This window comes from Mauremys reevesii, linkage group 25 (genome assembly GCF_016161935.1).
Source record: "Mauremys reevesii isolate NIE-2019 linkage group 25, ASM1616193v1, whole genome shotgun sequence".
NCBI classification, from domain to species: Eukaryota; Metazoa; Chordata; order Testudines; family Geoemydidae; genus Mauremys; species Mauremys reevesii.
Window position 1 is genome coordinate 16,128,092 of NC_052647.1, and position 24,235 is coordinate 16,152,326.

The 24,235-nt window shown below is 57.8% G+C and overlaps 1 protein-coding gene across 3 annotated transcripts in view; it reads right to left on the minus strand.

Moving 5' to 3' along the window:
* Nucleotides 1-23,711, minus strand: part of ANKRD52 (ankyrin repeat domain 52) — a 48,860-nt gene extending 25,149 nt beyond the window's left edge. For all 3 annotated transcript variants that reach the window (XM_039514006.1, XM_039514005.1, XM_039514007.1), the window contains exons 1-17: nt 23,605-23,711; nt 18,636-18,719; nt 15,854-15,932; nt 14,123-14,193; nt 9,394-9,594; nt 8,558-8,645; nt 7,009-7,151; nt 6,116-6,328; nt 5,837-5,915; nt 5,050-5,164; nt 4,217-4,299; nt 4,005-4,122; nt 2,868-2,936; nt 2,302-2,442; nt 1,578-1,655; nt 1,050-1,161; nt 117-188 (exon numbers count right to left, since the gene is read on the minus strand). In XM_039514006.1, coding sequence (XP_039369940.1) covers nt 117-188; nt 1,050-1,161; nt 1,578-1,655; nt 2,302-2,442; nt 2,868-2,936; nt 4,005-4,122; nt 4,217-4,299; nt 5,050-5,164; nt 5,837-5,915; nt 6,116-6,328; nt 7,009-7,151; nt 8,558-8,645; nt 9,394-9,594; nt 14,123-14,193; nt 15,854-15,932; nt 18,636-18,719; nt 23,605-23,631 — 1,773 coding nt within the window. In that variant the 5' untranslated portion in view covers nt 23,632-23,711. The remainder of the gene's footprint in view (nt 1-116; nt 189-1,049; nt 1,162-1,577; nt 1,656-2,301; nt 2,443-2,867; nt 2,937-4,004; nt 4,123-4,216; nt 4,300-5,049; nt 5,165-5,836; nt 5,916-6,115; nt 6,329-7,008; nt 7,152-8,557; nt 8,646-9,393; nt 9,595-14,122; nt 14,194-15,853; nt 15,933-18,635; nt 18,720-23,604) is intronic.
* Between the last annotated feature and the right edge of the window lie 524 nt (nt 23,712-24,235).

A 24,235-nucleotide genomic window follows, 5' to 3' on the forward strand; every position in this document is an offset into this window, starting at 1 on the left:
GTTTCATTTGCACTAACTCAGCCGGCAGCTGAACTCTGTCTAAGATACAGCGAGTGTATTTCCCTTATCACCTGAGCTCGGGTCATGGGTCAAAGGTCAACAACAGACAAACTTACAGCTAAGTGCAAAGGGCTGACTGGGATGGTGCTTTCCACGTCCTCCAGGCAGTTAAAAGACATTTCCAGGAGCTGCAACAAAACACGCCACGGTAAACTCTTCGGGTTGTACTGCTCCTCTGTTCCGGCCACCACGGGCAACGCCAGCAGCTTGCTGTGTGGAGCACCTGGGATGTTGGAAGCCAGCCCCCAACAGCACCAAAGCCACATGCTTGGAACCCGGAATGGAGAAATTCCTTTTATGGGGTAGATCTCCCCACTGCTTTCACCAACGAGATCAGGATCAAGCCGAGTCCTTGTAGCAGGGCGTTTGCCCTGCGCCTCTCACACGTTGGTGCACCCCAAATGGATCCCGTCATCACGGGAGTTTAAAAATGGCCTCACTGCTCTTCACCACAGGACGATGGCTTCCACGTCCCCTGGAGTGGAGCCGTCTTCCAGGAGAGCATCTCCGTGTGTTTCAGAGACGCCCAGCACCCCAGTGCCCATCGCTCACTGGCCTGCGGCTCCTCGGCTGAGGTTACCATCCTGTCTTTGGGAGCTGGCCTGAGATCCGGGCACGTCTGTGTGCACCAGTCACCAAGTCTCCTCTCTGCTCCCATCTCATCTTTTTTGGGGAACTGGCAAGCACAGGCTTCCCCTCCTCAGCCAGATCCGAGGGAGGGGGATTAGGAGCCCAAAGGGTTTTAAAACCTACATTATAATCCCAGTTCCTTCCTCCCTCGTCACACAGCTCTGCCTCCCACACCTTCGGCCGCACCACTCGGCCCTGGCCGCTCCCCAGAAGACTTCTGCCATACTCCCAGATTCGGCTGGGGAGGCTGAGCAGAAACTCCCCCCCCACCTCTCCCTGGGAGCACTCCTCACTCGAGTCGCCTGTAAACCAAAGGGCACCAGGCAGCTTCGACTGCCCCCTACTCCCGGCCTGCTTACCAGCTCGAGGTTCTGTCTGTTGCCGTAGGCAGCTGCATAGTGGACAGCGGTGTATCCCTGCTTGTCCCGGAGCGACGCGTCCGCACCGTTATCCAGTAAGAACTCTAAACAACTGCAACAAGCACGGGGAGAGGCGGTGGTCAGACACGCGTTCCCACGGACGCGCCTGCTGGGCCAGCTGTAAGCAGCCAGCACAGATTCCGTGCAAACGCCAGATCCTCGCTGCCCACCACACGGGGGGCGAAAAGGACTCTGTGTCCCCCCCTGAAATTCCCGCTAAAGGCAATGAGAGCGCCATGCCCATGATGGATCTGCCTCAAGGCACTTTTGATCCAAGGGCAGATCCTTATTAAAAGTCAGTCACTCCAATGCCTGCTGGAGACGCCCCCAGCGTGCCGGCTCGGAGGGTGCCTCTCAGCTGAGAGTGGGTGGGGGAAGGGGGAAATGGCAGGGTTCCACCAGTGCCATGGGAGACGGGATGGACGACAAACGTTAGCCCTGAGCAGGGGGTTGAGATCGGCCACTCACAAGAATGCCTCCTTCACTCTGGACTCCTTCAGTGGCTCCTCGTCAGTGTCATGGCTGTTTCCTGAATGAGTCTCCGCTCTGAAAGATCGCAAGCCCATGAGACAAAGCAAGCGAGGGGGACGGGGAAGCTGGACAGACCCCAGCCAGCTTGCAAACGCCCAGACGCTTTCCGCTCTTGGAAAGCCAGGTCCAGACCCACTCCCTGCAGCAGCAGCTGCACAGCCCTGGAAGAGCCTCTGTTCCGCCCCCACCGCGCTAGGCTGAATGTCGGTTCTTTTGGACCCGTTTCCCGCTGCCTTCGTAGCAGAAGAGCGTTCTGCAACACGCGGGCCCGGCAGCATAAGCAGGGGGCTTTGTTCTTCATCGGTGATTTGTTTCTACCATCTTAGGACCAAGAGCTGAGAAAACCCTAAATAAGCCTCCTCCTCAGCGGCAGGTCAGCATTATCCTTATTTCACATGCCTAGAGGGGAGGTGACTTGCCAACATCACCCAGCAGAGCTGGGAGTCGACCCCAGGAGTCCAGAGACAGGCACTGGCCTATCCTTCCTTTCCCTTACAATGCTCCTCCTCTTTAGAAGCCACCAGGCACCACCTCCCACCAGCTGGCAGGCGCCAGGGAACTGCCGGGTACCCGCTCCAATCAGGAAGTACCACGGACCGCTCTGCCCTGTGGTATCCAGCAGCAGCTGCTATGGGAGGCAGGTCCCTCGGGGCTGTCCTACCTCCTGTACGTGTCCGAAGCAGCAGCATAGTGTAAGGGAGTGCAGCCTTTACAGTCCGTCTCGTTAATACTGGCTCCGGCAGTGACCAGTGTCACTGTACACTGATAGCTGCCATTGGCAGCTGCGTAGTGCAGTGGAGTCCTGGGGAGGAGAGCAGAAAACGGGGTGAGGAACACCCGCCGCTGTGCAGAACGGCTGCAAACCCAAGGAGATGCAGGACTCTGCAGAGACAGCTGCAGCCAGGCCCAAGTGACACACGCATGGCACAGCAATATCCAACCCCCCCAGGCTACACGGCTCCCCCTTGGGGCAGCAGCAACTCTCCAAGAAGCGGAGCTGGGCTCCCACGGAGGGGGAGGAGGGGACACGGATATGGGTGACTTCTGCTCTGCGAGCACCTTCAGCGCAGGACGAGCCCCTGCTGCCCACCTGCGCCCGCAGATCTTCCCAGCCACAGGGGTTCGCTCCTAACGCGCAGCTCTCTGTCCCCCAGCCCCGAGGGTGCGACTGTTCCCAAAAAGCTTCTCTCTGCCCCTTCACACGGGCGTGCCGCCATCAGTACTTACCTTCCAAATTTATCTCTCCTCCTCAAGTCAGCACCGCTGCTCAACAGCAAATTAAGACATTCAACGTTCCTGCAGAGGGAACAGAGGGGAAACCCGCTGAGAGGGGCTGGGGTGGAACCTGAACGCCGTCCCTCTTACGGTCAGCGCTGGCTCTCTGGGGCTGCTCTGCCTAACACGTGACCTGCGCCTGCCTGCAGCCCGTTTTCCCATTTGTAAGACAAGAGCGTACGATCGAGCGCCCTGCCCGTCCCCACTGGCATGGTGCCTAGAAGACCCACTGCACTGGGGCTGCCCATATCACTAGCAACTCTCCAGCTCTCCGGGAACACGCTTGTGCCTCTATTTCTCTCTTCCTGCTGCTCTTCAGCGACTGGGAATCGTATCTAGGTATTCCAGCCAGGCTGCGATGGGTAATAAAACTCGACCCCGGCCGCTAGCATGATCTAGGCATTGGATTTCATGCTACAAATAGGATCTCTGACTCCTGGGTGCTGTTCCCTGCTGGGCCCCTGACTTGCTGATTGAGTGGAGGAAAAGCACCGCTCCCGTGAGCCCCTCTTTCCCCACTGAGATGAGAGCTGTGCAACCCACTCTCCTTCAGCGCCGTGATCTCACTCTGCAACGGCATGAAATCGAACTGTAGTGGGCCACGCGAACTAAACGCCCCGAGGAAATACAATTCATTAGTTACCAATACTTCGCATTCACTCTTCAGAGTGCTTTACCAGCACGGCCCGATCCCCCCTTACAATACCCCCCGGGAGGCAGGGAAGCATTTTAAACATGGGGAAACTGAGGAACAAAGGTCAGTGACTTGCCCAGAGGCCCGGCGCGTTCACAGCGGAAGCAGGAATCAAAAGGGTCAGCTCTCCCAGGCCCTGCTTTAGACGCTGGCCCCCATTTCCCTCCCAGAGCTGGGAACAGAACCCAGATGAGCTGACCCCCCATCGTGTCCTGACCACTAGACCACACTGCCTGCGTTATACACTGCGGTACGCAGAGGGGAGGCAGGCTGCGTTTGGGGCTAAAGAACCTGACGTCCCCGTGACAGGGCGAAAGCAGCTGCAGTTGCCTCTCCCTAGAGGGCTGCCGGTGAGCCTGGTGCGATGCCCGGCCATGCCCGGGGCAGGGACTCACCCTCCAGAAGCAGCAGCATGGAGGCACGTCCTCCCAAGGTTGTCAGGCGTGTTGATATCGAAACCTGCGGACAGCACGTGCTCGTTGCTCAGCGAGGAGACGATGCTGTACAGCTGACCTGCGGGGCAGGGGGGAGACGGGTCAGGCAGGCCCCTCCCAGCCCAGGCTACCCCCCCTTCCCCGCCCCCCAAGCCACCCCAGGCTTTGCTCACCTGAGGAAAGTAGCTTACGACAACAGTCTGAAAATCCAAAGAGAACAGCTAAGTGCAGAGGGAACATGTCGTGGATTCCACGCCTGCCAACAGGGAGAGAGGCCAGATAGGAACGGAAGTCACAGCTCGCTGCCCAGCTAGCAGACAGTCCTTCCTCCTGTCCCCCTGACGTGGGGGTCTCCTGATGGTGGAGAAGGAATCCTACCCCATGGCAGCCTGCAGGCTCTCCCGGTCAGCCCTCCCTATCCTCAGCAAACTTCCTTCCGCACAGCAGCAGAGCCTGAAGCTAGCCAGGCCCGTGCGATGACCTAGTCTAACGCAGGCCGTTCAGGTGCACCCACAGAGCCCTCTATCAAGCCCAACGACTATAGTTAGGTCAAACATTTCAGTCCTCAGGAAAATCAACCAGCGTCTCCAGTTCTCTGCGTGTAGCACGAAGGGCCCCCCCCCGCCCAAGGTCCGTAGGGGAGACATGAGCGATGATGCAGCAAGCGAGCCGGGCGCCATGCTGCAGAGGAAGGCAAAAAAGCCCCAAAGTCCCCGTCAATCTGACCTAGGGGGGGATTGCTCCCCTGCCCCAAATCTGGCGATCGGTTTGACCCGGGCACATGAGCAAGAGCCACCAGCCAGCAGCTAAGAAGGCTTCTCCGCTCTGCCTCTGAGCACGGGTCTAACTGGTCCCGTCTCCGGCCGTGGAGAATCGCTGAAGGCAAAAAACCCAGAATCCCTCACGTCAATTGCACATCAGGGGGAAAACTGCCTCCCACCGGCTGAGCCCGCCCCCGCCCCAGTGCACCTCCCACATCGCCACGCCCCCCTGGAGGCCTCCTCACCTTGCAGTGTCAGCACCATTCGTCATCAAAGTACTAATTAGCAGCTCGTGGCCGTATCTAGCAGCAACGTGGAGGGGGGTATTGCCATATTTGTCAGCACAGTCTATCTCGCTGCCTAGAAAAGAAAGCAAGAGGCAGCCGGCTTGGTGGGGAGTTTCTGGCTCAGGCAGCCCAAGACTTGCTCCCCTGGTCCCCGCGGAGGGCTGCGGTGCATTGCACTGAGACGGCGTCACACCGCTGGTCTCCAGGGAGAAGGCCCAACCTCACTGCTACTGTAACCCACGGATGACTGAGTGTTACAGCCCTCATCCCTGCTCCCCACATGCGCACACACTTCCCATGCTTGATCTGCAAAGCGTCCGAGTCCGTCGCAGCCCCAGCTACGGAGCCCGGGCTCTTTAGCTCAAGCTGTAGCAGCTCTTGCGTTTGGCTCGGGTGGTCCCCGGTTCAGCCCTGGCCGCAGCAGCCAAGACAGCGGCTGGCACTGGACTCCGAGGAAGATTGTCTGGTGGCAGGATCTAGCAGCTCTGGGCTTCCATGCGCTGGAATTTCAGCTTGGTGCCCCACGAGATCTAAACCTAACCTGTGTCTCCCTGTGAGGGGCGGCCGTTCAGCTGATTTTGGGGGTGGGGCGGGAGGCAGGGCACTTCATTCCCCTGGCAGACGCTATTAACACTGAAACAAGGAGAGAAGGACGGGATGTCCGGAGGCACCGGTTGGTGAGCGAGCTGGAGTGAACTGCCCGGGAGGAGAAGAACATTAGCTCAGCGTCCAGCGAGCCACTTACCGTTCTGTATGAGGATCTGAGAACGCGTAAACCGTCCGTGAATGGCAGCCATATGCAAAGGGCTCTTCCCTTCCTTACTCTGCAGGGAGAGAGGGGGAAACAAGCCAGCTGGTGACACGGTCCCCGAGCTCGGCAATCGAGGGGTGAAAGTTCCGTCCGTGCCTGGAAGATCCCGCGTCTGGGTTCCGAACTCCGTCCTCCCCCCCACGCCCCACTGAGTTCATGCCACCTGCTGCCCCTGCACGTCTCATGCGCGTGGTCCAGCCCTGGCCGGCCTACCTGAAAGTTCACGTCAGCGCCATTGTTCACGAGGAGCTCCAGGCAAAGGGCCCCATTGGTGGAGACGGCAGCAAAGTGCAGAGGGGTGAAGCCCTTCTCGTTGGGCTGATTGACGTTGGCGCCGTAGTTGACGAGTTCATTGGCCACGGCGTCCTGGCCCATGTAACAGGCGATGTGAAGTGCAGTGTTCCCAAGGCAATTGGGTTCATCGATCTGCGGGAACGAACAGAGCCGAGACGTCAGGGGAGCTCAGGCAAGGATGGGCTGGGACTGGCCAAGAAAAGGGGGGGCGGGGGGAGCCCACTCTACCGAGAACCAGACGCCATCAATCCCTGATCTCCTCCTCCACACATTCCCCATCCATGCCCAATGAGTCACCCACCCCCCATTCCCCTCAGTGCCCGGGGACCCCCTCAAGTCATCACAGGAAACAGGAGCAAACGTCGACTGCTCAGCACAGGAGGTGAAGAAAAGTCCCAAATCCAACAGAACCAAGGGCCAAACACTTAACTCCAGGGGGAATCTGGGTAGGACAATGGCATTAACTCCCCTAACTCCTGGGGAAAGCACTGGTGGATCTTTAAAAAGCATAAGTGACCAGGGCCTCAGCTTTCCCTCTCTAGCTTCAAGTCCAGCAGCATCCCGCGTGGATCCGTGCAGCCTCAGCGGGTGAGAATGCCCCCTCACTACCCCCATGACAGCCAGGGGGTTTCCAGCACCCCCACGGATTTCCTTGGCGGCCACCTATCCAAGGACTAACACCGCACGCTCTCCCAGGACATCTCCCAGTGTCTGCCTACACTCAGTGCCTTCCTTCGAGTCTGCATTGCCAGCGGAGCCAGGGTCCCGCACTGGCGCTGGACTGGAGTTGGCCAAGCCGCTGCTGGCCTCACCTCGACTCCCAGCCTCAGCAGATGTTTCACGACCTCGACCTGGCCACTGGCTGCTGCGGTGTGGAGCAAGGTGTAACCCTTCTTATCCTTACACATGACGTCAGCGCCCCGGGCCACCAGCAGCTTCAGAACTTCCAAATGCCCTGTGCAAAGGAAACAGGAACTCAGGGCTGCAACACCTCAGCGGCTGGCGAGTCCCGAGCACGGCGACCGAGTCGGCGGCGATGGGGGCGTCAGGGTCGATACGCAGCCACCAGACACTGGACTGGGACCCGCCATCGCGTTCCACGGAACAGCCAGCTGGGCGGCCCAGAGGGGGAAAGATTCCCTGCGCCCCAGCCATGCCCTGAAGCTTGCTAATAAGGCGATTCAGATAGAACTGTCTTCGTTTGGCTTCACTTGCTCCACATGGGATGGGCAGGGGCTTGGATACGTGGATCAAGAGCTTTGTCTAGCCTCCGTATCCTCCTACCTCCCCGCAGTTCAATCCTCCGGCCAGGGAATCCAACGGGCTGTCCCTTTGACACCAGCACCAGCAGTGGGAGGGGACCTGCTTTTCCCCGCCTGCGCAGCAGCGGCATAATATTAGCGCCGTCCCCCGGTGCAGCGCCCTGTCACTGGCCATGGCCTGCTAATGCCAGCAGGACTTGGGCCTGACGGCAGCGTAAGAAGTGGCATGAGGCTGCCCCCGGCTGTCACTGCCCAGACTTTGCTCCCCCATAAGTTAGGAGGGAGAGAAGAGGCTGTATGTCCCAGGGCGTACCTGCCCTGTACACCCCCTGCCTCAGTTTCCCATCACCCCCTCTGGGCTGCCTTTCATGGGTAGAGCCTTGATGCCCAGGCTGCTTCCCTGGGGTCCTCCCAGCCCCTAATCAGGGCCTTCCCCAGAAGCCCAGCCTGGTCCCGATGGTCTCCCCCACCAACCTGAGTTCTCTGCCATCACCTGACCCCAGGGAGTCCTGCTCCTGAGGCCGGGAGGTAGCTACCTGTGGCACAGGCAGGGTGAGCAAATCCGGGCTGGCTGGCCCCCGGCCTCCTGGCCTTTGCGGGGCAGGCCACCCCGTTACACCTTCATAACATTCTTTTGTATACGAAAGGTGCCACGCGCCCCTCCAAAGTCCTACGTCTCCCCCATCCCCCTGCAGCCACACGCTGATGGGAGAATCCAGAAAAGGGTCTCCTCCCACCCTGCCCACCAGATCTCGGCGGCTCTGTCCCTTCTCCTCCAACATGGCAAGCCACGTGATACCGAACGCACCCAGGCCTGGGACAAGAGAGATCCGGAGCCCTGGCTGCCGAACAAAGAGTCACACCCAGGTGCTGAATGACACCCAAAGAGCTCACAGCTGCAGAGGGAGGGGACAGTTTGGGGGTTCTGTGTGCAGGACTGAGGAGACTGCGGGGGAAGGGGAGAACACCCAGTGGTGAGCCCGCCCAAACCCACTGCCTGTGCCACTAGCTGTACCTGCAGGGGAGTCCCAAAAGGGGACGCTGGGGAGCTAGGAAGTACCTGTATCAGAACAGGGCCAGCTAACAAAGGGAGACGTACCTAGGAAGGCTGCCCAGTGGATGGGCTGACGCTCCTTCTTGTCACACGTGCTCAGGCTGGCTCCCTTGTTTAAGAGCAAGTTCACCATCTGGAGGAGAGAGGCAGCAGTCAGAGGAACGGCTCCCACCAAATTCCGCCAACCCCGCCCCGGCACACACGAGAGCCTCACGCTTTCTGCGGCACCTGGAGCGATGGGGCCCGGCTGGCCTCCAGGCACTGCCACAATTTAAACGTAACGGCAGCCCCAGCCTGGCTGGCTGAACCTGGCCAGCCGGGGATGTGTCCGGAGGAGGTCATGGCATGACAGAGGGGTTCAGAGGGCAGGAAACAGACGCTGCATGTTGGGTGTCCATGCCCACCCCCAGCTCCTCACTGCCCTGGCTGAGGATCCTGCACATGGAGCGCATGTATCTAAGGACGAAGCACTTTCCCCACCTCTAGCCAGCAGCTTAGCAATGCTTTATGGCTCCCTCATATTTGTATTCTGGGAACGCCTCCAGGCTCTGATCAGCTGCAGGGCCCCAGTGTGTCAGGCGCTGCGCACACAGCATGGAATACAGCCCCTGATCCAAAGAGCTCCCAAGCCAAAAGGCGGTCAGACTGCTGCAGACAAACAACAAACAAAGCAACTTGGCCAGAGTCCCGAGCCTGTCGGTCACTGCGTCATTTCCACGTAGTCCCTTCCCTCAAGAGATCACCCTCGCTTCACAGACGGGGAAGCCGACATGCCAAGGTCACAGTACCAGACTGAGAAGCCCAAGTCCCGAGCGACTCCTCCCCCCGGACCACCCGCCCGCACCCCCTCGGGGAGGAACACGCAGGTGCAGGCCGCTCACCTCGATGTGGCCGCTGTGCACGGCGTGGTGCAGCGCTGTGCGGCCCGTGCGATCTGCCACGTTGACACTGCTCAGCAGGGGGATGATGGCCTCCGCGCACTTGGTGGCTCTGTTGGCAGCGGCGACGTGGAGCGGCGTTTGCCAGAACTTATCGCGGGCGTTGACGTCCGCTGAGTGCTTCAGGAGGAGGTTAAGTGCCTTCTGCCAGGACAGAGAAAGGGTGGCTGTACCCCACGCCGGTGGGGGCAGACAAAGCCTCGGGAGCTAAGCAGCACCATTCGGTCTTGAAATTAAACCAAGCAGCCAGGGGTGAAGGAGCAGGTTCATCACTAGCAACGAGTCTGGTTACCCCACCCGCCTCTTAGATCGGTAACAGCAGCCCACAGCTCGCCCAGGGACTACAACTCCCAGCATGCAATGCTTCATCTTGAGCACAGCTGCTGGGTATCAGAGTGGGCCGAGCTGGTGGGGGAAGGCTGCGATTTGGTTGGGTTTGCACACCGCACTCATCACCACGCCTGCCAGCTTGGGCAGCTCCCCTTTCAATGGCACCCTGCCGAGCCGGGTGGCTCTGCCGGGGAGTGAGACTGGCCCTCAGGCCCTGTCTCTACTAGGCCCAAAAGGCCTGGCGGCGTTTTAAAACTGGTGTAACAATCACACGTTAGCTAGGATGGTACAAAACCCTAGTGCAGAGAGGGCACGTTGTAGCTTAACACCCGTTACCCGGCTGACACCCAGTAAGCTACAACGCGCCCTGTCTCCACAACAATGTTAAGTGTGCTGGCTGTCACGTGTGAAACACACCTCATCTCTGGGGCGAATTCTATCCGCACCTTTAAAAACACTGCCCTGACAATTCAGCCCAATCGCCCCTGCCTAGAAGCAGCCTGGGACCGGAAGGGCTGGGAGACAAGGTTTGCCCTTCAGAGTTGGCTGGGGCAGCGGGCACCATACCAGGCACCAGCTAGCCATACTTGTATCAGTCCTTCATTTCATTGCGTGAGTTTTCTTTTTTAAAACCACTGAAATCTAGACAGAGCCACGGGCAGTTGCCGATGATAGCCAAGAGGGGCCCCAGGCTGGGGTCGTCACAGGCCTCTGCCCGCCCCCCACAGATGGAATTTCAATGGGTGCTGGGCGCCTAAGTCCCTTTGGCTTACCAGGGCATCTGAGCCTTACCCTGTGGGCAGCTGGGCCCTCACAAGACTGCGCCTATCTCACCCTAGAGTGACTCCTACTGGTCAGTGACAAGCCTCAAAGGGAGGTTAACTTATCGTCACTAAGCCATTCCAGTAAGAGGAAAGGATGCTGCCCCTGACCCAAACCCCTGCTGAGAAAGGAAGAGGCACGGCCTTGAAAAAACAACTCAGACAGCTGGTTAAACCTCTGAACCAGCCTACTGGAGCCAGACAGCGGGGCAACGTGTGAACGACCGAGGCCCTGAAATCAGGCGGGGAAGCTACAAAATGAGATGCTTTTTAAAGCTCCATTCTCCAGCCAAGCCCCTCGGGGATCTGAAGCGAGCTACATCCGCCTTCGTGCAGGGAGCAGCTGGCACTGTTCCTCTAGAGACCCCCTCTGCCCACCACAAGCGGTTCCACTTCAGCTTTGCTTCTCCAAACCGTCAGCATGCAAGAGTGATGCCTCTAGAACGGAGAGTGTGTTCCTCCTCAGCAGGGAACAGCACAGACCTCCCCATGCCTCCGACTCCAACCCGAGTCCCTGGCCCTGACAAGATCCCCTCGTTCTTCCTCACCCCGAGGGCTGGCGGCTCGCAGGATCCTTGGGAGCATGCAGACGGAGCACGCGTCCCAGAATGCTGCTCTGTGCCCTCACGTGGGCACTGGCCAGGAAAGAACTCTCCTTTGCCCTGGGCCTTTCATGGTGGAATCGTGCTGGGGGGCTCAGGGTGGGCCATGGACTGTCTAGGTGGCAGGTTCGAATCCAGCCCAGCTCGGGAGCGACCAAAAGGCTCGTGAACTGTTTGGTGGCCCTTGCGTGACGTTTCTCGGTGTAGTTCCCAGAGGGCCACCAGCCACCTTCCAAATCACAGCAGCAGCTGCCCTCCGCCAGGCTCCTGCTGGCAGCCTCAGCCAAGGACTGACTGAGCCCTGGAGACCGAACGCTCCTCTCACCCCTTAAGAAGGCCCCTCCAAAAAGTCACACGGGGGGAGTACGTGGCGCATGGGGGTAACCGGCCTTCTGTTGCCTGTATGGCCCGTTCTAAGGCTAAAGAGAGGCCTCCGGCATGATCTGACACCTTTCCCCAGCGCAAAATCCCCGGCACTGAGTCCTGTGATCTTGCAGTTAATGAGCGTTCTCGAGTGACTCATGAGGTGTGAGGATCGCAGACGCAGACCCATGTGACCCACTGACCTATATTTTATCATCATTCCCCCCCTTTCCAAGGACAAGGCACCACAACCCCCTTTCCCAGGGGCTGGCTGATCCTGAGCAGGAATGCAACACTTCCTGAGTGTGCGGAGATTGGGAGGTGGCTTCGGTTAGGCTGCTCAGCGGTTGGACATGGCCTGAAGCCATGGGGGTAGCAGAGAGAAGCCATTACACAAGTTAACTGGCTGTAGGGGAGAACGAAGAAGTTCAGCACTTTTCCCTCCAGGGAGCACTGGTGAGCAGAGCAGAAAGGCCCCTTCCAAGGGGCCTGATTGAGAGCAGAGAGCGAGGCACTCCAACAGCGCAATGGTGGGGACAAGAGAGACCCCAGCACACCCTCGTCATGCACCGCAGCCCTCAAATCCGAAGCCAGGACCCAGAACAGGGCTGCGACTGCCTGCCTGGAAACGTCCCCAGCGCTGGGATAGATTCCATGGGGGAGATCTTCAAAAGCACCTAAGAGATTTAGATGCTCAGGTTCCATTGAGGGCCAGTGGGATTTGTGCTCTTAAATGCCTCCGGTGCCTTTGAGACGCTCCCCACTCCTCCTCGGTTCTAATACGATTAGCAGGAATTCTCCCGCTGCCCAGGACTCGCGGGTTCTTCCTCTCTGCCGTGGAGTTCTGCCTCTCTAGCCCACCTCAAAGGGCTTTGCCAACAGTGTACCCCACAACCCCCCGAAAGGTAGGCTGGCTCCTACCCCTATTCCAGACGCAGCCAAGCCTACGACACAGAGGGACAAAGCAGCTTGCCCAAGTCCACGTAGCACGTTAGTGACAAGGTTCAGCTTTCCAGTCCCCTGCTCCGGCCGCCAGACCACAACGCTCCGCTCTCCCTCAAGCTGTCCGTATGTCCACTGGCTTCCACTGCCGCAAGGGAGGTTTAGGTTGGACATTAGGAAAAACTTCCTGTCAGGGTGGTCAAGCACGGGAATAAAATGCCCAGGGAGACCGTGGGATCTCCATCACTGGAGATTTTTAAGAGGAGGTTGGACAAACACTTGTCACGGACAGTCTAGAAAATACTGAGTTCTGCCATGAGTGCAGGGGACTGGACTAGACGACCTCTCGAGGGCCCTTCCAGTCCTACGAGCCTATGATTCTATATTTGTTTAGCCAACCTCTGCCACCCACGTCACAACCCTGTGACCAAAACAAAAGCCCCCCTTTCATAGCATCCCTGCCCAGAACTGGACCGAACTGGCTAGTGATGAAGGAGCTCTGATGTTTCCCTCTGGGTACAGATCTCTTGGGGTCCAGCACCGAAAGGAACTGAGACTAAAGTGGCAGCTTCACGATGTTTCGGTTCAAAGTTTTAAATCCTTGCTTAGTTTTGCGGGGGACATTTGAGTGGGGAAGGTGAGCGCTCGACAACACTTGCTCACCGAACTGCAGAAAGGACGGGGCACGGAGGAAGTAGGAAGAAGAAATTTCTGAGACACCTAATTGCTACTCCTGGCATACAAGAGAAACTCCCGTCAGTAGCTCGCACGTGGGATGCCAGGGAGTAGTCGCCTGGTACAAAAGCCCCTTTTTTAGCGCTCAGGAGTCACTGACTAGCCTGGCACCTCCAGCCTGTCCTGCTGCCCATGTCGTCAGCGGCCACCCGTCTGTACTATGCATGCTGCCAGATTCAATTGTGCTTGACCTTTATCATTGTCACAGGAACACGCTGGAAATCTATGCAGAGAGCTACACGTGAGGAAAGATTTAACTACGTGTACCTTGGCTAACCAACATTATCGGGCACCCACTGCACACAGAACTGCCACTGCCTGCAAAGAAACTTATGTGCACAGACGTGACGGCAGAAATGAGCCCTTGGAAGGGGCAGACGTGATACTAGCAGACAGCTGAAAGGTGTAAGCATCACGGTGGGTGGGGAATTGGCTAGGGTGGTCCCAGGAGTATTATTACAATGAATAAAGTGAAGTTAAGCCCAGGGAAGGCTGAATATCAGGAAATACTTCCTGACAATGAGATCCATTAGGCTGCGGCATCATCTCCTAAAAGAAAGAGGTGGGAGCCCCATCACGTGGGGCATTTAGAACAAGACAAAGCCCTAATGGGAAGATGTTGCAGGGAGAACCCACGTATTGGGGGTGGAGTAAAGGGAGTATTATGGGTCTTTCCCAGTTCTGTTTTCTATTTTTTCAAATTATTATGGGGTCTGGATGGTCCTTTAACTGCGTCAAAAGGGAACATCCACTCCCCCCAGGGCTCTCACTGGACTCAGAGCGGGCATGCAGAAAGCAGAGGGAAGAAAACAGTTACTCAGAAAAGAGCCCAGAGGAGACCGACCGATTCATTACTGCGAGGCTTGCAAGGGCACCTACCTCATTGCGGGAAGCTGCGGCGCGATGCAGCGGGGTGAGCCAAACAGTGTCCTTTGCATTTATGTTAGCACCTGAGGAGACGGAGCAGAAAGAGGAGGTGAACACATCTGGGCAAGGGGCACTGCTGCGGTACAAGACTGCCAGATGCTCCAAGGCACCATCACTGTTTTTAAACACCCACTGCTGCATCTGCTTGGTCAGACAGCGTGTCAATTTCTTCGGTTAAAGAAGGAAACATATTGAGCTTTAGGGCCGGTCAACACTTAACCCTTCACACCTCGGAGCCAGAAGTTAAGCCAATCGAAACCGCACTGTAGACACAGTTGGGCCGATGGAAGAACTCTACCTACATCCGCAGACCCCTTCTGTCACTGTCTAGCACTAGACCATGGTGCTTCTCTAGTGTAGCTCTACCCTTCGTTTAGATGCTACAAGACACACGCTCCGGCACCAGGGGGATAAGCTACGCCCAGCAGAGGGCTGCAGCTCCTTGGCATGAAGCACAGGGAATGCAGCACGCAGGTAAATGGAAAAAAACTACATTTCCCAGCACACACTGCTCCACCTTCATCTCAGTGGCCACAAGACTATCAGTCCCAGAATGCAGTTCGTCATCATGATCTAAAAGGAGGCTGCTCAGACAAAGATGGCGCATTTCATAATGGAATCTGTAGGTCTTTGTATGCTGTGCCTCTGTGTACAGGTGAAGGAGATCAGAGCCGCACTGCAGGAGTCGGCAGGCCTGGCTTTTGTCATCCCTGCTCTGCCGGCTCCAGATTCTCTGTGCCAGCCTAGGACCATCAAAACCCAGCTGCCCCGGCTCTACTGCGTAGAGCTGCCCTGCCCTGAAAGCCACGTGAAACACGTCCATCGGGGCTGGTGTAGGATCACTAGGGGCTCTTCCACACCACCAGCAAACTGCTGACAAGTCAAGGGTACCTAGAGGGAGCAATGACAATGAATGTCAGATATGGGGCCTTTCTCCTCCCATCTATGGCGTGTGGCGAGCGAGCCTGGATGTAGACTTGAGCCGTTTCAGAGGGAAATGGAGGGGCTGGTACCTTGGGTTAGAGCCAAGCATGCAGCAGGCAGGTGCTGAGCAAAATTCTCTAGTCCTCATCCCACACCCAACAAATGATCCAGATCTGCGGCTCCCCACCCCGCTCCTGCAGTCCGAGGCTTCCCCCAGCCAGTTCTGTCACTATCCTTCAATCCTGACCTACAGTCCCTGCTATCCCAGCCCTGGGCTCCCCGCATAGAACTCGGTCAATGCCCCCCAATCCTGACCCACTGTCCCTGCTATCCCAGCCCCGGGCTCCCCCCATAGAACTCAGTCAATGCCCCCCAATCCTGACCCCATAGCCCCCCAGTATTACAGCGGTAGGCTCCCCCGAGCTCTGCCGCTGCCCCTCAATCCCAATTCACTGCTCCCCTCTCCAGGTCTGCTGGTGCCCCTCAATCCCAATCCGCATCTCCCTAACCCCCCCAATATTCCAGTTCCAGGTTGTTTTACGATTTGCACTAACCTCCTCTTGGCATCTGGGTGAGAGCAACTAATGACGTTTCCCTTGTGACTCAAGCACCAATTCTCCTGTGGATGAAAAACCCTTGTACCCCCATGCCCTTGAGCAGCAGCCCTTCCGCGTTAGACCCACAGGAGGGCCAGGCCGGCTAAACCTAAGCACGTCCATGCAGCGGGCTATACTGGGCAGAGACAGTTGCGGGTCTTACCTGACAGTATTAGGAGCTCAATGATTGGGACATCTCCTAAGTAGGCAGCAGCATGCAGTGGGGTTCGTCGTTCTTGGTCCTGCCCAGGGAGATTAAGAAAAGGCCGTGATGCAACTATCCACACAGCAAACACCGCTCCTTCCCCATCCAACTTAACCCACCCAAAAGACCCAAATGTTGCTTCCTGTCCTGAGGACATCTGGGTAAGTCTAAGTGGATGGAGGAGTCTGCTTAGGACCAGCAATAACAGACAGCGTGGTGAAGAAGCAATGGACTACCTTTCATACCTCAGTCCATTTCAGGGTATCTGTCAGGTACAGCAGGGGCTGGGGGCCAGGAGTCCAGGGGTCTATTCCCAGTTCGGGGAGGTGAGTGGAGTCTAGTGGTTAGAGCAGGGGGCTGGAAGCCAGGAATCCAGGGGTCTAGTCCCAGTTCGGGGAGGTGAGTGGGGTCTAGTGATTGGAGCAGGGCTGAAAGCCAGGAATCCAGGGGTCTATTCCCAGTTCGGGGAGGTGAGTGGAGTCTAGTGGTTAGAGCAGGGGGCTGGAAGCCAGGAATCCAGGGGTCTAGTCCCAGTTCGGGGAGGTGAGTGGGGTCTAGTGATTGGAGCAGGGCTGAAAGCCAGGAATCCAGGGGTCTATTCCCAGTTTGGGGAGGTGAGTGGGGGTCTAGTGGTTAGAGCAGGGCTGGGGGCCAGGAATCCAGGGGTCTATTCCCAGTTCAGGGAGGTGAGTGGGGTCTAATGGTTAGAGCAGGGGGCTGGGAGCCAGGACTCCCAGGTGGCTAATTTCTAGCTCTGTCACCTTGGACAAGTTACTTCACTTCCTCCCTGCTCCAGCTTCCCTAAACAGAGATGGCATCTAGCTCGCAGGGTTGTAAAGCTTAATGAAGGTTTGCAAAGCGCTTGGAGATCCCTACATGAAAGGTTTATAAAACCACCAAGCAGCTCCGCATGCCCTTCACGCACCCTGTCATTCTTCGTCAAGTGCCAACAACAATAAACGCTTGCGAGCACCACAAGCAGCTCCCAAAACGCACCAAGCCCAAATGACTGGGAGAGGTGCAGGAAGCACAGCGCAGACAGGATCAGTTTTCTTCGCTTGGTGCTGGGCCCTGGGTAACCTCTTCCTTGAGGCATTTGGCTCAGTCTCGGCAAACACCAAGAGGGTTAGAGGGGCACAGAAGAGAGATTTAGGTCCCACCTTTTAGTTGCATTTAACGAAAGTTGTATTTTTTTTTCATCGAGTTAAAAAAAAGAGAGAGAATCAAGAAAAGGACTGGTCGGACTGGCAAACAATCTGGAGAAGCAGAAAGTGAAACTGACCAATCTCATTCCCAAGTGAAATCAGCACCCAAAGAGATACGCCCGTTAAGTGTTAATCGTTCTCTCGTTTTTTGGGCAACAGAGCAAAGGCATTTTAGAGAAAGGATGATCCTGATCAACTCCCTTTAAAGAGAAGGGAATTATCACGTCCCTGAACGAGGCAGCCAAGGAACAAAGTCTCCCGATCCCTTTGTAACATGTCAAGATATGATCTAATCATTAGTCCCAGTGGCTGTCACCAAAAACAGTGCTAGGCCTCCCCTCTGAGCCAGCACAGAGCCCACGATGCTCGACCCAGACCTATGCTGCTCCCGTGCACTATTCATTCAGGGTACACAACAGTGCTAGCCCCGTGCATGCTGCAGCAAGGACAGAAAGAGGCAGAAGCATTAGATGCAATGGCCAAGAGCATGCAGAAAAAACAACACTAGGCCAGAGCACAGCTGGGGGCAGCATGCAGTGAAAACCTCATTAATGCCCCACAGCCTATCAGAGAGTAAGATGCTGAACCGGACTCAGCCACTTACCCAGAACCCATGACACTGACCTAGACACACAGACACTACTATTCGTCCTGAAGACGGGGTGTGGTCTGAAGACTGCAGCATTCAATGTGGCATCTTCATCCAAAGGGCCAACCCCATCCCCAAACAACTCAATCTGGACCACTGCATTCTGGGCCTGGCAAGCCACACCTCCTTACCCAAGGCGAGAACAGCCAGGTGGTAGCACCTGCAAGGCTGCATTTCGGCCATCCCCACCCTGCTCGGGTGCACTCCGCAGCCACATTTAAAAGAGGGGCAGTGAAGGTGCATCTGTATTCCTTGGGACGTTAGCTCTGCCCCACCAATCAGGGCAGCCTCAACACAGACAGCTCAGCCCTGCTCTCATCAGCCTATGCTGGACCCCTGTTCCAAAGGAGAGCAAGGGATGCTGGGCATGCAGCCAACTAGTCCCAGTTCACTGCCCTTCCATTCACCTGCAGCCTTCAAACGAAGAGCAGAAACCCGACAAGCCACTGCACTGTCCGAACACTTTATAAAGAGCAGGCAAGTCTCCCAGTGACTAGGATGTACCATTAACCCCATTTTACAGATAGGGAGAGGGAGGCCAGGGGACAAAGGCCCAGATTTTTTAAGATATTAGGCATCCCAAGGCCTACCTTGGGAGCCTAAGTCAGTTAGGTGTTGCAACCCCTAAATACCTTTAAAAATCTGAGCCAAAGTTGCAAAGCCAGGAACAGAACCCAGGAGCCTTGCCTCCAAGTTGCCTACTCTAACCACTGGATCACACTGCAGAAAAGATTCTCGCTCGCTTACCAGAAGCGTAACAGTTCCACCCTCTCTGCTTTGGCTACACAAGCATATTTCAGAGGCAACACGGAGGAGGACAGGTCAATCTGAGACAGGAGCGTCAGCGTGCCAAGCTGGGCCAGGCAGCTGCTGCTCCAGCACTCACCAATATATTGATATTCTCTTTCTGGTTCAGCAACGACCTCACCTCCTCTAGATCACGGTTGAAGATGGCTTGGACCAGAGGAGGCTGCAAAGAGAAAGACAATCAAGCTGTGAATGTGCAAGGACAGGGACGGGAAGATGGCCGGCAACATCATTCATATAGCCCAAGACCAGCCCGGCAAGTTAGTCACCTCACGCCACCTGGGTTTGTTCGGGGCTCCTACTTCTATAGCAAACACAACATCTACTGAGCCCTTCTAGTGAGCTGCAGCTGTGGAGACAGGCCCAGCTGTGGCATTGGACAGGAATTCTCCCCCACTCCTTGCAGCTGAAGGCTTTTAATATTTATACAAGTCAATTTCTGTTTAAAAAAATAAAAGGCGAGAGAGGGGCTGCTGCTTCTGAAAGGGTTAAAAAACTGAAGCGAAGTGAGTGTTGGTGGAAATTGCCGGGTTATCCACCCTAGGGAATAAAGCCACGAGATGAAGAAGCGCGGTACAAGTTTTGCACCCTACCCATGGGCCTGGAAAGACATCATGGGGAGGGGGGGGGCCAGGACCATCCATTCAGGCCCTGATCCTGGCCAGATATCAGTGGGAATCTGTCCCCTTAGCCTCTCTGCCAAGAAGAGGGCCACCTGCTGCCAGTTGTGGAGGTTTTCCTGATGTGGACACTTGCCCACTGGGAACTGGACTGAGACTCAAACCCATTTCACACAGGGGCCACACTCGACAGCTGGCAATGGCTTTTGATTGCTCTGTTGTGGAGGCCAAAGACTTTGTAAAACTCAAAGAGGAACTGGCCATTTATAAGAAGTTGTATTGCCAACAAAACTCGTTGAGGAAGGGATATAAGCCGTCAAGCTTCATGGCTTAACCCACTCTCTAATTATTGGGATGAGACCTTCATAGGGGGTAGATTATCCCACATCTGCCTTCCCCCGGGCTTCTTGCAACGTCCTTTGAAGTGGCCGACGCTGGCCACTGTCTGAGACAAAATACTGTCTCGATGGATGACAGGTCTGATCCGGTCTAGCGATTCCTACACTTCTTACCCAGCCTGAATTTTAACAAGTGCCTTAGAGGGGAAAGATGCTGCATCCCTCTCCCAAATCCCCTGAGCCATCCGCTCCCAACAGGATCAAGCAGCCGATGAGCAAATACTCAGGAAAGCTAGATCTTGGGGGTCACTCAGTGAGGGGCAGGCTCTGAACCCGAAGACACTTTTCAGAACCCACGTATGGACTGTCAATAGCAAGAGAGTGAACATGGCCCAGAGCGGGTCCCTTTGCTCAAATCTCACGCTGCCGGGTACCAGCCAAACCCCTTCACCTCTCCCATCACTACTTCCGGGTATAGCTTCAGTTGCCATAAGATTTAGCTATAGCCAGAAAATGCCAACACTGATCCCATTGGCCGAAAATGGATCTTTACGGGCAAGCACTTGCGATGTGCTCCACAAATCCCTGTCCCGTCCCTTACTTCACCCTATAATCCACCTTCCGACCCCTCTCAGTGGCCGAGAGCACGCTGTTAACAGGAGTGGTACCCTGGAAGACCGAGCTCTGGGAAAGGCAGAATCCCGACTGGTATCTTCCGTTCTGATGGCACGGGGGGGGACACACCCTCCTGGGAACCTGGTGCAGGTTTGGTTACGGTGGGTGAGCATCCCCCAAGGGAGCCCCAAGCTTTGGCAGCTACCTCGCGCCTCTCTGCAGCAGTAACAGAACCCCGCTGCCTAGATTGTACTTTCTGTCGTTTATCCTGGGAGCTCTTTGGGGCAGGGACCCCGGCGGCCTTTACGTCTGTATAGAACCAAGCGCACTGTGGCCAGGACCGAAAACAAACCACCACCCTTCGCTCAAGGTAGCGCAGCAAATCAGCTCTCTACGCAAAGCAGATCTCCAAGCAGCACAGCTTCTGGGGTGATGCAGCTGAGAGCTCTGTGCCTACTCCATCTCGCCCTCACGTTTTGTCTACCTCACTCACTCCGGCACCGGAGACAACCAACACCAACCGCATCTGCTCATCTTGACTGGCCTGCTCAGCAGAGGGAACCCTGAACTTGCATTTCCAGGGCAGACTTTCCGCCCTTACTACCCTGCTAACTCCAGATTTCCTCTCCCCTCTCCATCCAAACACGTGCATGAAACAGCGAAAGGTAGGGGAACACATCCCAGTCAGAGGGAACGAGTGAGTCATTCAAGTGGAATGCAGTGGACTCAGCATCCAGCGTTAGACATTTCCAAAAAAAAAAAAAAAAAGATGCATAGATGATAATTATGCCGTGCACGGACTTCAGCGGAGCTTGCAAGCAATGCTGGGACTGACACACCCACCCACCATTCACAAGGGAAGCTGAATGTTTTGGTTACCAAAAAAAAAAAAATAAAAAAGGTTACTCCCCTGTTCCCTTCTCTCCCCGCCATGTGAGGCTTTAAATGCACAGCCTATCGGTGAGATTGCAACAGCGAGGGACCACAGGAGGGGTAAATATTTGGCTTGGAGGCCTCAGCAGCCCAGATCTCAGAAATCATTACTGTCTGGGTATGACAAAGAGGGCTCATGTCAAATCAGGGTTAAAGATGAGATGTTTGCAGGCCAGTGAGGGTATTTGGAGGAGTAGGGGGAGGTGCTGGGCATCATCCAGGGAGTAATGGGGGTGACGACTGTGTATCAATATACTCTGCCTTAGGAAAGTGAAGTACATACCCGACAGGGAGGGGAAAAGAGATTCAGGCTCCTTGGGGCCGGGAGGTTTCATTCATACCCCTTACAATGCAGAGATGGTTGAAACCTGACCCTTTCAGGGGAATAGTATGTGGCGATGGTCATCTGTATAGCCACTCCCCCCCCCCCGGGTGAGAGGGGTACCTACAGAGATCAGTCAGCCCTCCTGATTTGGGGGTTGTGACACAAGTAAAGTGGGGTGGAGACAGGACTGACTCACATCCACACCCAAGGAAAGTGGGGTGCAACCCCCCCCAGTATGTAGAGAAGTTGACTCACATACACCTCGGATGGCAATAGGGTGCATGGGAAAAGCCTCATCACACCCGGGGAAATGGCAGGGCATACAACAGCACACGGGCACCAACCCCCACCCCCAGTGATGAAAGTGGGGTGTGAGATGAATCACCCCCTAACTTGTGAAAGTGGGGTGCACACCGTGGGTGGTGTCAACGGGCCCGAGGGGGGCTGAAATGGGAAGGGGGATGAGGGGGTGTAGAGGGAGAAAGGCAGGGAATGAAGATGGGGAGGCTCAAATCCTGGCCAGGCTTCGGGGGGGATAAAGAGGTTGATGGGAGGATTAAGGGGGTAGGAAGGATGGCTGGGGGAGACGGGGGATAAGGAAGGAGATGGGAGCAGGGGAGGCACGGAGAAGATGGGGAACAAGCAGAGCTAGGAGATGGGAGACACCAATATGGGGGGGCAAAGAGAAGGAGGCAAAGATGAGGGCAGGCCACGCGGGGCGGGGAGGAGGGGCAGAGCGGGGGGGCAAAGAGGCTGGCGCTGGGGAAATGGGGCAGTAGGTCGGAAAGGGATAAAAATGGGTGCAGATAGGGTGGGGCCCAGGGGGCCAAAGGCAGAGAGGGTGGGGAGCAGAGATGGGGCGGGGGGCAGAGGGTGGGTGGGAGCCCCAGGGGGTGAAGGCAGAGAGGGGGCAGGGGTGGATAGGAGTTCTGGGGGCAAAGGCAGAGAGGGTGGGGAGCAGAGATTGGGGGTGGGGTACAGGGGTGGACGGGGCAAAGGCAGAGGAGCAGAGATGGGGCAGAGATAGGGAGCAGAGGGTGAATGGGGGCACTGGAGGGGTGAAGACAGAGGGGACAGAAATGGGGTGGGGTACACAGGTGGGGGCAGAGGGTAGGTGGGGGTCCGGGGGCAGAAGGCAGAGAGGGTGGGGAGTAGAGATAGGGTGCAGACATGGGGGCAGAGATGGGGCGGGGATGGATGGGGGCACCAGGCAGGGGAAAAGGCAGAGGGGCAGAGATGGGGCGGGGTACAGAGATGGGGGCAGAGGGGCCCCAGGGGCAGAGATGAGGGCAGAGGGGATGGAGGTCCTGGGGCAAAGGCAGAGCGGGCGGACATGGAGGGCAGAGATGGGGCGGGGTGCACAGGTGGGGGCAGAGGGTAGGTGGGGTCTGGGAGCCAAAGGCAGAGAGGATGGGGTGCAGACATGGGGTGGGGAGCAGAGATGGGGACGGGGTGGATGAGGGCACCGGAGGGTCCGAAGACAGAGGGGCAGAGATGGGGGCGGGGGCAGCGGGGTGGGGGCCCCTGGGGTCCGGGGCAGAGATGGGGGCAGGAGGGGCCCTGGGGTACAGAGATGGGGGCAGAGGGTGGGTGGGGGCCCTGGGGTACAGAGATGGGGCGGGAGGGAGAGATGGGGCTCTGGGGTACAGAGATGGGGGCAGAGGGTGGGTGGGGCCCCAGGGGGCAGAGATGGGGGCAGGGGGGAGAGATGGGGGCAGAGGGTGGGTGGGGCCCTGGGGTACAGAGATGGGGGCAGAGGGTGGGGGCCCTGGGGTACAGAGATGGGGGCAGAGGGTGGGTGGGGCCCTGGGGTACAGAGATGGGGGCAGGAGGGAGAGATGGGGCTCTGGGGTACAGAGATGGGGGCAGAGAGGTGGGTGGGGCCCCAGGGGCAGAGATGGGGGCAGGAGGAGAGATGGGGGCTCTGGGGTACAGAGATGGGCCCCAGGGCAGACGGGGCGGGCGGCGGGGCCGGGCTCCGTCTCCTCGGGCGGGAAACAGGCAGCGCGGCGCCCGGCTCCGGCCTTGAGGCGGCGGCGCCCGGCTCCGGCCCGGCCCGGCTCGGTTCGGCCCCCTCCCCGGGCTGGGCCGGGCCGGAGCGGGGAGATGGGGAGGCCGCTCCCGGGCCCCGAGGGCGGCTCCGCACTAGGCCGCAAATCCCCGGGCTCGCGTAGCGGGCGGGGCCGGGGGGAGCCGGGCGGGGGGCGGCCCCGGTACCTGGTCCGTGATGCTGAGAATCCCCATCTCCGGGCCCGAGCCCCCCGCTCAGCGCCGAGCTCCCGGCATCAGGCTCCGGCCGCGGCGGCTCCGGCTCCGGCGGCTGCGGGGCGGGGAGGGACTGAGCCCGCCCACCGCGCGAGGGAGGCCGCAGCGACCCCTGCCGGGGAGGCCCGGCCGCGGCCCCAGGCAGCTCCCGGGGCGGGCTGGGGGGGTCCTGAAGGGGGGGCACTTGGATCCCCTCAGGGGCGGGGGAGCCGGGCCTCGGGGAGGGGCCTTGGGGGGGTCCCTGAAGGGGGGGGCACTTGGATCCCCTCAGGGGTGCGGGAGCCGGGCCCAGGGGTAGCCCCTGTGGGTGGACCATGGGGGGGGGTCCCTGAATGGGGGGGCACTCAGATCCCCTCAGGGGCGGGGAGCCGGGCCTCGGGAGGGGCCTGGGGGGGGTCCCTGAATGGGGGGACACTTGGATCCCCTCAGGGGTGCGGGAGCCGGGCCCAGGGTGGCCCCTGTGGGTGGACTATGGGGGGGTCCCTGAATGGGGGGGCACTCAGATCCCCTCAGGGGCGGGGGAGCCGGGCCCAAGGGAGCTCCTGGGGGGGCGGGCCTTAGGGGGGTCCCTGAATGGGGGGAC